General features: G+C 48.7%; 1 protein-coding gene across 2 annotated transcripts in view; it reads right to left on the bottom strand.

The window, feature by feature from the left end:
• GRIK3 (glutamate ionotropic receptor kainate type subunit 3) overlaps nucleotides 1–13,497 on the bottom strand; it is a 229,666-nt gene that overhangs the window by 46,800 nt on the left and 169,369 nt on the right. For both annotated transcript variants that reach the window (XM_073317613.2, XM_073317615.2), the window contains exon 10: nucleotides 7,566–7,769. In XM_073317613.2, coding sequence (XP_073173714.1) covers nucleotides 7,566–7,769 — 204 coding nt within the window. The remainder of the gene's footprint in view (nucleotides 1–7,565; nucleotides 7,770–13,497) is intronic.

Raw genomic sequence — 13,497 nt, 5'->3', positions numbered from 1 at the left:
GATGCTAATTAATGTTTGCATATTTATATACCCCCTTAATCTGAAACTTCCACAGCACTTTAAAAATTACTATTTTCACTTGCCAGCAGTGTGTCTAAAAAGTCCAATCAGATTTTAGTCACACTTCAAAACCGTATTGTACAAAGTGAAATGTAATACTTTACCCATGACTCTTGTAAAAGAAGTGCAGAGTAGGAGCACGTAGGTTGAGGTCCTAATGCTCCAGGAATACTGGAAGATTCTATAACAGTTAACAAAGCAGGTTTCTCTCAAACCTGGGTAACAGGATCATGTTTAGGGTGCACGTAAGTCTCAGTGGCTCTTGGTTCTTCCCTGTACTCCACAGTCCGGCTGTGCTCCAGTGAATTCCCCTTTCCTGCACTACAGCACAGCAAAGTTTCCTTTAGCTTGTAGGGATTTGCTAATGCAGGGTCTCAGACACAGAGAGGGAAAACACAGGGAAATGTGAGGCATAGGGGAAAATCTGGGATGGCTAGGACTCCTCCCACATTCCCGTAGATAGAAATGTAGCTTTGGGCAGTCTATTCCATATTCATAGTTTCTAAAGCCAGAAGGGACCATTGTGATCATCTAGTCCAGAGGTTCTCAAACTGGGGGTCAGGATCCCTCAAGGGGTCATGAGGTTATTACATTGGGGGTCGTGAGCTGTCAGCCTCCACCCCAAATCCCACTTGGCCTCCAGCATATATAATGGTGTTAGATATATTAAAAAGTGTTTTTTTAATTTATAAGGGGGGGTCACAGTCAGAGGCTTGCTATGTGAAAAGAGTCACCAGTACAAAAGTTTGAGAACCACCGATCTAGTCTGACCTCCTGCATAGCCCAGGGGAGACTGTCCCTGAATTAGAGCAGATCTTTTAGAAAAACATCCAATCTTGATTTTAAAACATCCAGTGATGGCGAATCTACCATAATCCTTGGTAAGTTTTTCCAATGGTTAATTACCCATCCTGTGAAAAACTTCTGCCACGTTTCCAGTCTGAATTTGCCTATCTTCAGCTTCAGCCCTTGCACCTTGTTATGCCTTGGTGGGATTTCTCAGAATGACTCCTCACCCGGACTGACAGCATCACGGAATTCCAGGCCATAATCACTTCACCCCCACCCACTGTGCACAGAGCTCTCGTTAACATTGATCGCCAGGAGCACGGGGTACGCAGGAGCAGAAATAAGGCTCTTTGCATTGTCAGGAATGTCTTTCTCTGAGGATTGAAAATTAGAGGTGACTAGTTGCTGCTCAGTGACTTCCATTTTTTCTGGGAAAGGCTGAAGGCAATTAGTCAAAGCATTTTTTAGTTATGGGTATTTTGAAGTGACACTTAACTCTGTATCTAAATATGCTACATATACAAATTACGTTTCATTATCCAGCCTCCGCTGTCTCCTGCCCCACGGCCTGACCTTCTCCAGCAGTGTTTGTAACATAAAAAAAACCCTCAGAACACCTGCTCAGTCGTGTGTGTTGCATTTCAAAGACTGAGGTACCAGACAGTTCCATTAGGGTATCACGCAGGACATGCAACGAATAGAAGGCTACGGAGCTAGACATCTTGCGCTAGGAGGCACAGACGAAAATAATTGCATAAAAGCACGAGGAGCTGGGCACAGTTAGAAAGCCAAGACATTGTCATTTCTTTTCTCAATTTTTTGTATTTAAGACGTTAACTCATCTTGCCAGCTGAAATGAAACAGGATTTTAATTTCTCTAGCAAAATGAGGCTCTGTAATGTCGACCGCCCAGCATATGGAGGCTACTGTCACCTCCCAAAGCACTAGCCACCTAGGAAACCATCATAACCAACACGGTTCACATTTTGTCCTCTGTGGACTTCACGGGGAGCACAACTATGAAGGGCAGATTTGAATCCAAGCGTTAGCTTCTTTCCTGGTTAGCAGTGGGGACGCATTCCCTACTGCAGCTACCTTGACATGCCCCTGCTCTACTTTTCACCTCTCCAGTGCCTTCCAGCTGAGGCACTTGAAACCCTTGACAAACATTACGCCTCGTAGCACCTGTGTGCAGCAGGTAATTGTTACCATCTCCATTTTACAGATGGGGGGAACTGAAGCACAAGCAATGTGCACAATGTCACCCAGGGAGTCTGAGGCAGATCCAGGAACAGAACCCAGGTCTCTTGACTCCCAATCCTGTGATTAACAACACGGCAAGAGCCCATTAGCTATTCACAGAGAAGCTAATTTGCCGACGTGAGTCACCCAGCAACTACATTCCCCTCACATACGCTACAAGAGGATCGCAGCCGCTATACAAGTTATTTTGCTTAGGCAATGCTTTCATATTGGTGCCAGGAACTTCAGAGGCATCTAGGAGGCTGAATCACTTGACATGGATGCAAAATAGCTGCGAGGCCAAAACACCAGGGCTGCTTGCCTTGCTATCCGCACTGCGAGAAGCTAGACCCCTTTGCCAACACCGCTTCTCCCAGAGACCCGATTCTGGGAATAAAAGCTTCACAAAAACGCAAGATTTCCTCCCCTCTCCAAGCTGGGCATAAGCATGGCAGCATGCCCTGGAAGCAACGCGTCTCATTAGGAAGTTGAGTGACCTCTGGCCATGAGCTGAGGTCTCAGACAATTTGCCTTTCTGGCTGCTTTGGGACTCAGTAACACTGTCGCTGGAAATGCACTAGTGTTTAATGGACTCTTTTAAATGGCAGTGGAAGCAAGAACGCAGCTGCTCTGGTTGGTGACGTGGGTTGTTGTTTTTTCCCCCCTTTCTGCGAGTCAGATGATTTTAGAAAATAAGCTGAATTTATAAATAAATTAAATTGTCCCCTGCACGCCTGCTCTTGCCCTCTGTTCCACAGAAGGGTCACTCCATAAAGCATGAAAGCAGATCATTAGAAGCAGGTAATGCCTCTGGGATTCAAGGCTAGAGAAGAGCCTAATTATTCACAACTGCCTGTTGGTTACACATGCTAGACACAGCTGGGATACTGTACAGGATGCAGCTGTAGCAGACATTTGACAGCTCTTACTCAGAGTAGCACTTATTCACCCCAATGAAATCACTAAGCATTACTCAGAGGAGTAAAGCTTGCAGGATTCTGGACCCTTTGCTTTCCTTTCTATGTATATCCAAGGGCAGCAAAACCATAATGACATTCTCTATTACAAAGCATCTTTCGCTTCAATGTATCCCAGATGGCTGTGTTCCTTGGGGGACACCGGGCACACAAAGCTCTCTACAGATGTTTTAGGCTCTGTGTGAAAATGGAAGGGAATGCTTTACGTGGAGTCTGCTGGGAATGCTCATGGTGGGGTGGAGGATTAGCTAGAAGAAGAGAGGAAAGTCCTACCTAGCACAATATATACCCCTCTAGCGATCATCATGTTTATACAAATACATACCCCTCTAGCTACCTATCACATATTTATCCCAATGTTATTTGTATTACCATAGTGCCTAGGAACTCCAGCCAGGGACCCCGTTGTGCTAGGCCCTGTGAGAACTCAGAACGTACCCATTGGTCTGCCTGTCTATCAAGGGCACACACAGATTCTCAACCAGAAAATGTAAATGGTTTCAGGGGTGCATGATCACCCTCCTTTTTGGGGGAGGGAGAGTCCAACAGTTTCTCTCTCCTGGGGGCGGGGGGGAGGCGGAGACCCTTTGCCGTGGTGTATCTCAAGTGCCAACCAACATTGCATCCAGACACTAATTCCTAAACGAGGGGTCTCAGCTAAGGATGGGACTTAGACCAAATGCCCCCAACACACATCAGCCCTGAGCCCTGCTCCATTTACAGACCCCAGTCCAAACCCAATCCTTACTTCAGGTATTGAGCGGCTTTTATTCTTTCCTTCATCATCATCTGCTCTCCTGGGCTGTGGCTGAAGCACTCCCTGGAAAAAGTTGCTTGCAGGGAACTCCCAGTCTGGAGTCCCTGAGATCTCACAAGAAAGCCTGCTCCCGTGAGAATGCAGCTCCACAAGGTCTGGAGATGCAGCAGGGCTGGCCCCAAACAGCGGGTACCGGGCTGACTCGGCTTGCCTGGATGTTGAGGAGCTGCACTGATTTGGCTTATCTGCTCCTCTCAGTTGAGTCACAGGAAGAACTCCCTCCTCCCTGTGAAACAGGAACTCCTGCCTTGGTGAGCCTGGATACTCGCAGAGAGCTGAAGTGCGTGCCATCCAGCTAGTACAGACCCTGGCATGGTGCATCACAAGCAATTATGAAGAAAATTCCTCCCACCAACCAGGTGTGCCTCAGAAAGGGAAGGAGATGTCCTGACTGTGTGGCAGCATGCTCTAGTGGATGGGGCATTGGACTGGGTTCTGATTCCGCCACTGGTGTACTGTGTGCCCATCAGCCAAGTCTTCATGTCTCAATTTTCCTGTCTGTAAACTACGGACAGTAGCTGTTGGGGTAATTTGCAGAAGTGTTGTCATGAATTCTCGTAAAGCAGTTTGAGACCCTGGGATTAAGTTGCTAGAGAAGTGCTAGATATTATCGTTCTATGGTGCAGTAGGGATCATCTGTTCACCTAGGAGCCAGGAAAAACACAAGATAGTACTGCCAATAAATAAGCATGCCACTAAGCCGGAGAAGTAGGAGATGTCACACTTCTGTGCTCACCAGAAATGAAGGAAACAGCCAGTGAAATAATAAAAATAAATCATGCTGATGATGTCCTATGGCTTTGGGTCACACATTTAGCTGCATTGAGCTTTAGTGTGAGGGTCACCTGAGTCAAGCCAGATAATGTGATCTGTTTCTGTAGTTCCCCACAGGGGTTTATTTACTACATCAGTTTTCTGAATGTACTGCTGAGGAGCGGGAGGGGAAACGGGTGATGGGTTTTTCCAGAGGGCGCTAGCTGCTCTCTTTTAATGGGAGTTGGAAACATAGCTCCTTGCTGTCTCTTTGCAAATCCCAGGCAGTACCTGGACAGTTCCCTGGAGCCTTTCCCGCGGAAGGCTGTGAAGGGTGTAAGAGTGCAGGGTAACCGCACACAGGAGTTTAGGATGGGAAGTGAGGCAGAATAGTTTCTAAAATGCCTCTGTGAAGTTAAATACCAGAACTGGAATCAGGTCAGGACACTGAGGTTAATGCCTCCCCAGTCTTGCAAAAAAGTGCGGTGGGATTTATTTCATGTCTACAAATGGGCCTATAATTAAGTCTCCTCTGGAAGATAAGATTTATGAGGAATTTGATTGTTTTCCCTCTTCTGCACTGCTGGGCGGCCTGGCAAACAGTTGTGAGAGACTTGCCTTGTATCTAGCAATTTCCCACCCTATTACCATGCCTACACACACACACAATTATTAATCACCCAGTGGCAGAGCCTCCTTCTGAAATGCTCCCCCATCACCCTGACCACAGGGGTGGAAGAGGCCTCTTGGCATGACGACCGATGACTACAGCATCACAATTGTTAACATGCGTTACAGGGTTTTCTCCAGGAGCCGTGGTCAACTCAGACTTTCAAATTACTGGCAGCAGCACAAGGACAACTGCCGCCGATTCTGCGTGACAGGAATGCTGGGTGGAAAAAAACATCCAGGGAAGTTTAGGAGGTATAATCCAAGATTAAAGCAGGCTGAATGGGCTCCCTTCTGCTTAACAGCTGGTGGCATGGTCAGCGCAGCCAGGAGCGTGTAGTGCTTTAGTGAAGGGCAAATCGTTCTCTTGGGATCTTTCCGCCAGGGACCAGGGTTGGAAAAGGGATCAGAGCCTAGTCGCATTGTTTGTTTCTCAGCGAGGCTCTGATGCAGCAAAGCACTTCAGGGGGTGCTAACTTTAGGTGCACGCCTGAGTCCCATTGAAGTCTGTGGGACGGACGCATATGCTCACAGATGAACGTGTGTTCTGTGGAATAGGAGTCCTTGCTCAGTCAGGCCAGTGATCCCACAGCTGTAGGGCACGCACAGGGGACGATGGTGGGAGTGTTGCACACCACCAGCCTGGGGCATTCTATGGCACATAACGAAGCAGGTCTCTGCGTAAGGGCATCAGCCTTTGGGGCTGTGCTCTTTGCACCCTTTCAGACTCAGCCTGGTTAAATGATGGAGCCAAGCGTGCAGCAGGCTTGTTCACGCTATCCCAGGCTGGCGAAACACTGTCCCTGCACTAGGGACCATCTGCCCAGTTGGTTGATTGCTGTACATTTGTTATCCCAGAGGACAGGCACACGGGAGGGGAATAGCTCCATGTCATCCTGTCAGCAGGAGGTGATATTTCAGAACTGAAGACACCAGGAGCTGTGGGCTACTCCCCACCACATCTTTGAGAACCCTCGGCACCTGGGCTCGAGGGCAGGGTGTCATTGGGGTCTTGGCCAAGTAACATTAAGAAGAGGGATGGAAAAGGGATGCAGCCAAGTATGTCAGACACTGAGTGTACAGAGAGAAACCCAGCAAATGAACTCCTCTCAGGATACAGGCTCCACTCAGCTGTGACTAAATACCAGGAGATGCTGCATGACCGCTCGCTGAGGCAGGTATACTTAATCCTGCCTTAGCACTGGTGGGGGTTGGAGCAGAGGACCTCGTAAGGTTCCTTCCAGTCCTATGACTCCCTCCTCTGGGTAAGCACATTATCTGGGACACACATTTAAATACGCTTGGCCAGAATTCACCTCCCATTCGAACACAACTTTACACTAGACACTGAGGACGAAATGTACATGAATGTAAGGCTGAGGTTCCGATTTTCATCACCCAGAAGTAACGGTATCTCCTGGGAACCCTACTGCCCATATATGGGGCTTACCACTCCTCCCATTGACGTTGGTGGCAAAGCTCCCCGTTAGCTCAATGGGAGAAGGACAGGACCCTGTTCTGTTCTTCCACACCTCCACAGAGCTCTCCTTGACTCCGGTGGGGGTTGCTGTACATACCCGAGGGAGGGACCTGGACTACCATGTGTAATGATTATATTTAACAGCATGACGTGTATCCAAAATACTTAATAGCCATGATCCTCAAGTCTGCTCAGGCTGTGCTTTGTGCAAGACTGGGGGCACAGAGTCTAAGGCAGCTGGTTGTCTCCCCATCCACCCCCCACATCCCAAGAGCTGCTGGGGGATGCTTCCACCCCAGGTGTGACTTGACAGCCACCAGGAATTTCAGCAGCACTGAGGCAAGTAACAGCCCCATGGGTGATTACATTGGTCAGAGACGTCCAGAGCATTGCTACGCTCTGGCAAGCCCTCGGCAATGGGAATGCCCACAACATGCCCCCTGTGCCAGCAGCTGGAATTAGAAGGGGTGGCTTAGAGCCAGGATGTTACCCGGCTGGGGCAGTGGTGCCCCTGGTCCTACACTGACGCAAAGGAAGACATCTGTTGGTGGGGCTAATTTATTTCTTCACTCAATGACCGTGGAAAAGCTGGAAGAGGCCCCTAGCAATGATCAAGAATATTTGTATTATAGAATATGTTCAGTATACATTGGGGAAGATACAGAGCTCAGATGGGCTGGGATGCCAACCCACTCCAGGTGTCCTGACCCACAGTTCAGGCTGCAGCGTGGTTTATCCCCTAGTTACTGGGAGCTTTACACACACGGGTCTTACTCACATGGTCGATGAGTTCCTTCATCATGCCGTTCCACTGCCCCTTCTCATCCTGTGCTCCATACTTCCCGTCCTCCACCAGCCGGATATCGTAGGTAAAGCCCAGGATGTGGGACAGCTCCTTCAGAAGGTCAATGCAGTAACCTTCGAAGCGGTCGTTCCCGAAGAGGGCTGTGTCTGACTTCCGAAACATGACGAAGGGCTCTTCCTGCGCAGATGGGTGAGAGCACAGCAAAGAGCCACGGTTAAGGGCAGGCTGCCAGGCCCATTTCCAGCAGAAAAGTGATGAAAGCAGGTGGCTGTTCCTCCAGGTAACCCTGCACAATGTGACACTCATTATGCAGGCAAGGTTGGCACCACGACATGTTTGGAATAAATTAACTTTGCATGGTGCATCAACTAATTAGCAACCTTGTTTACCCCACTAAATTTAATTTCGTCTCTTCTGAGCAGCCAACTGGTTTCCATCCTGCGGGATTTCAGAGAGAGAGAGAGAGAGAAAAAAAATAACCATTTCATGCTCTGCAAATGAAAACAAGGGCATTGAAAAATAAAAATACGTAGGGGAAAAGAATTCAGCCACAAATCCCAGACGCTAGAAACACAAATGAACCGATCCCTGGGGACTGTTGTGGACTCACCACCATCAGGGTTCTTAAGAGCATCTGAGCTGGGTGTCTTGCCAGGACACCATGTGTGGCTGGTGGCTGGTATAAGGTTGGCTTTATTTCTTTATCCCCCCAGGATAGGTGAACAAGACAAAGCAAAGACTGGGGCAGGGATTCTAGTGCTGGCCAGAGGTAGGTCAAAAGGAGACCAGCGCGTGTCTTAGACCTTTTCCTTTGTAACACACCAGCACCCGCTTCCATAGCAGGTGCACCTGAGAGCACAGGTCTGTACTTAGAGGAGGAGGTGCTAAAAGTAGATGGTTCCCAAGCAGGTTTCCTGCTAGCTGTTCCAAAGGACAGGTTTTCCACATACACCTGGATTTGATCATGTCCTATAGTATCCCAGGAACATCCCCTCCAGTTCTGACCCACAGCTTGATTCTGGCCATATGGCAGCCGAACTGTCTGTCAGAGGACTGTTCACCGGCATAGTGCCCAATGTGTCCCCACCCCCACTTTGGCTGTCGGTGCAGAGGACATGCCCAAGAGTTATAAGGTGCTCTGCCACTGGGGTCAGAGGCAGCAGGCATAATTTACAGCAGCTCCAGGATGGCTCTAAATTATGCTAGTCAGCAGTGGTACTGGTGGCTTTTGGCATCTTTTCCCACACCCATGTTGCACTGAGATCAACTCAGATGCAGCCCAGGATCAGGACCCAGGACTTTTCAATAACCAGGTATCACCCTGGCCTCTCAAGCAACAAACCCGTGGTTACAGCACTTGTAGTTAGTGTGGGGTATATGCCCATGCACTGTGGGCATATTGCATGGAGCTGATGGTTTCTAACAAGCCATGGCACATTACTTCAGGAAGGGCACAGCAAGGTGGGGTAAGTACCCCCGCCTTGCTATCTTGAGGCCTTTTCTCCCCCTCCTGAGCTGTTCTCATTACTTTTGTATTCAGAAAAGCCTCTGAAAATTTAACAAGCTGCAGCAAAGTGCCGCCTTATTAGCTAGCAGACTGCAGGCAGCGCCAGGAAGCTTTGTAAGTTATAACACATCTAAAAGGAATGTTCCACGGTGAACTTTCTGAAACACTCAGAGGGCTGCTCTCCTCCAAGTCCAAATGATTGCACTTCTGCTAATGCTCAAAAATAGCCATTCTTTTTAGTTTAAAGATGTCCAGCTTGGATGCCTTGAAAGGTTCAGAGATGTCAGGCGGATAACCCAGCTCCTGTCGGAATCCAGAACCGGCCATTACTTTTCTGAGAAAATCATGTCCAGATGCAGAAAGCAAACTATGTATTTTGAATCAATTATTATTATTCCATCCCACACTGAAGCACTGATTAATGCCCACGATATATGGCACACCAGGAGATCCCAGGTTGCCTGTCAAATACAGAACCACTGTTTATTACGATAATCAAATTGTCTCATTGTTACCTTGTTCTCCCTTTCTTTGTTCCAACTAGTGTCTCTCATCCTACTCCTAGATAGTCAGTTTTTGGGCCAGGACCCTCTTTTCATTATATGTGGGTACAATGCCCAGAAAAATGGGGCCTTGAGCCGTGATGGGGGCCACCAGGTACTACCACGATCCAAATAATAATGTACTAATATTAGCAGCCCTATAACAGGCTTCTACACAGGAAGGTTCCATCTTTCTTCTCATCTCCTGTGATGAATGAGGCCATCATATGCAAGTGAAGACAATAAAGTATGCAATAAAAATCATAGCCTTTCACAAAGCAAGACGTTTGGGCTGTTAGTCATGGCAACAGAAAGGGACCAGGAAGATGTGGGAGTGGCCGGAGAGAGAAGATACATAAGGGGAGTGCTGAGATGCTCAAAGTACGCTATCCAGCAGATGAGCGCTAGGAGACTAGGGCAGGACAGGAGATCGACCTGAGGAAAAGACTATTTATTAGACTGAACCATTGGATAACATTATACACAATGCTACAGTCCTAGCTTGGAGGTGGCCCAGACCTCGCCCTAGTGCGTGGAGGCTTTGCTGGAATTCCAGCAACATCCCTACCTGTGCCTCCTGCCTGGAGGGATCCACACTCATCCAGCACTCACAGTGGACAAACCAGGCCATTCACGTACGGCTGTGCAGAAGGCAGTTTGTCTTGCTCTGGGTGTTGGTGGGGAGTGGATGAGAGAGCGCGTCTAGGTCTGGGTCTGGGTCTGCTGGCTGAGAAAGCAAGGCTGACAACGTCATGCCTATGGAGTTAGCATAGTGCATGCAAGCCCGTTAAACTCTCTCTCTCTCCAGTCTCCTCTGCAGCCCTCTCCCCTGGAATTAGCGCTTTGTTTGTGAACCAGCTGAGTCTACGGGTCTTGGTATAAATACACCAGCTCCAAATCAGCCATAGAACACTATTAATTTTGGGAAGCATTATAGGGATAACATACATATTTAACAGCCAAAGCACTGAACATTAGGATGCCACTTGCTCCGTAATGTATCTGCGGGTCTCAAACGTTTCCTGGGGGTAATTCTGATCTCTATGAACCACTTATTCACAGACTATTTCACAATTTATTACTGAAAATGGCCAGACATCCAATTCACAAGCTCCCTTGGCTTGCTAATCGATTTCTCAGTGAAGGTGCCCTCAATTTCATAACTTCACAGTTCTTGTATTGCTCAGGGAGACTGGTGCTGGCTGCTGGAGTAATATTTCTCTTCCAACAAGCCACTGCAATATGAGCAAAAGGCAGTGGGGAGATGTGGGGAGGAGGGGGGTGAACAACCTTTCCGGGTTTTCCTTTTAAAGATCCCTCCTCTGGCTTTTCTACTGTCATTTACACCTATGGATGAGGCAGAAAGGGCAGCAGCAGATGTCGATAAAGTTTAGGGTTGTATTTTACTTCTTAGGAGCCAATGTAAGAAAATGTATTTATTGCACAACTCAGCGCGCCAATCCCATCATGCTCCTCACTCGGTGGGTCATAAGGCTGCAGGTGACTTTGCGTTAGGCATGCACGCGCCCATTCCAGCACACATTGCTGAGCAATTAGAGGGTGGTGATTTGCTCTATGGATGCTTTAGAACTGAAATGTGAGCATAAAGCTTAGGGACCTTCGTGGCAGTAGAATTGCTAGAGCGGAGAGACTAAAGTGCTAGCTAGAAACCGGCAGGGGCTCCCTTCAGCTCCCTAGCTCTGCTGATGCACCTCACTCCTGACTTGCGCCACTCCCACTGCAGAGCTATTCCAGATCCAGACCCGTCTCAGCTCTACCAATATGTCTCGCTTCTGAGCTGAAGTCTTCCCTCTTCCAGCATTTCTCAGTCCTGGCCCTGCAGCTCTCACTGTTGTTCCAGCCCTCGGCCCCACACACCTGGGCTGGTGCATCTCAACCCTTCGTTTCAGTATTACCAGCACCCCCAGCCAATTATTCCCCTTGTGGCACCACGCTACGTTATAATTTGATACAGATGAAGATGGACAAAGGCAGGGGGAAATGAGTCTCTGCTCAATCTTTTGAGAGTTGAAATAACCTTGGGTAATTCCCCCACCGCTGACCCTGGACTCCACCTGGGGTTCATATCACTGTGCATGGCATTTATTTTGTATTATTCACGCAGCTCTATCTCCCACTTACAGGGACTGGCTCCAGCTCAGGAAGCCTTGCAGTCTTTCTGCTGGGCCCATTAGAAGTAACCTGCTTCAAATTCCTCAGACCCAAACTTTCAGAACAAGCCAAAAAAAAAAAAAGTAAATTCAAAAGAATAAAAAGAAAACAAAACAGATGCCCCCCGCCCCCTCCCCCCTGATGGCCAGAGGTAGCCCTGCAGCACCCTGCCGCTACCTTCCCCCTCTTCAGGGCCCCTGAAGAACTACCCAGTTCACAGCATTTCAGACATACCCCTTCTAGGGTCCAATTTATTCAGACCTGAGGTCAACACACCGGTTTAGTGTCTCCCTCCCCTCAGTAGGGCATCCCCCTTTCTTCTTCCCTGAGCTGGGTCCAGGTCAAGTCACTCTCAGGCTTGCCCGGGCTGGAGTTCAGCCTCCTGGCTCTGACTTCTCCATTCCCCTGGTGTCAGATTCTTCCCTGCAGGAGCTTTTTTCACTCACTGCAGTTTCCTGAATTTCCCTCCTCCCTACAGCTTCCTGCTGCCCTTTATAGGGGAATGAGCTGTGCTCTATCAGGCCCCGTCAAGTCTCGTGGCACGGGTGGGCTGGAGCCATTCTGTCAGTAATGGGGCTTTTCTGCCTGAGGCCTCCAGCCCATAAGGCCAAAGCCACCCTGTTACACTGTGCAAAAACTGACCCTGTTCCAGGAGCCTGAGCAGAGATGTCCAAAATCAGAGTGAGTGGGAACTGCCAAAGTGCCTTTTGTTCCAGCATTTCCCCTAAGGTAGTGGTGGGCCACCTGCGGGCCGTCAGGGTAATCTGCTAGCGGGCCGCCAGACAGTGTTTGCATTGGCATGGCCACCTGCAGCTCCCAGTGGCCATGGTTCGCCGTTCCCGGCCAATGGGAGATGCGGGCAGCTATGCCTGTGGACGGTCAATGTAAACACTGTCTCGCGGCCCACCAGCGGATTACCTTGACGGGCCGCAGGTTGTTCACTACTGGTCTAAGGACTTTTGAATTTACTTTTTTTTTTTTTGGCTTGTTCTGAAAGTTTGGGTCTGAGGAATTTGAAGCAAGGCATGAAAGCAGCATGTTATGGGCTAAACTAAGACAACCAGAGGCTCCTGCAGCACATTCACACCCAGGCGTTTGAGCAGAGCGACTCAGCTGGGAAAAACATTTTATGACAATGAACACAGAGAAGATGGAGCAGCTGTGTGCCAGGTTTGGGTTATTTTTAGGCTGGGTGGTTGTTTCATTTTAGGAAGTCAGGCCTCATTACCCAAGTGGTCCATCTAATTCCATTATCCAACCTCTCAACATGCCAGACCAGATCATTGCTCTGTCAAGTCCTGTATCTCCCATCCTTTCTGCTGCACTGGATCAGGTTACACAGCTACCTTGTCCAGCCTCTGATGGGAGATGTGATTACATGGGGGTGTTATTGGATAGCAGTGTCACAGCACGAGCGCATCATTTGTAAGATAACGATGGAACAAACATTTTTTAATCATTACCTTCCTTAGTTTTTATCACCCTGGGAAGGAGAGGGCTACCACCCTGCTGGAGAGCCCAAGCAGAGTAAAAGTCAAACATGAAGACCCCCACTGGAATAGCAGGAGCTGCAGGCTGGCAATGCGGTGCATTGGCAAAGCTATGTGCGAGCTCCAGAACTGGAACGGAAAGGGGTTCTTTAGGTGAGACTCGAGGTGCATGAACAAAGAGATGGGCAGAGGAC

Source organism: Lepidochelys kempii, chromosome 19, assembly GCF_965140285.1.
Source record: "Lepidochelys kempii isolate rLepKem1 chromosome 19, rLepKem1.hap1, whole genome shotgun sequence".
NCBI classification, from domain to species: Eukaryota; Metazoa; Chordata; order Testudines; family Cheloniidae; genus Lepidochelys; species Lepidochelys kempii.
Note: the sequence above shows the minus strand (reverse complement) of the source record. Positions and strands in the feature narration are given on the sequence as shown.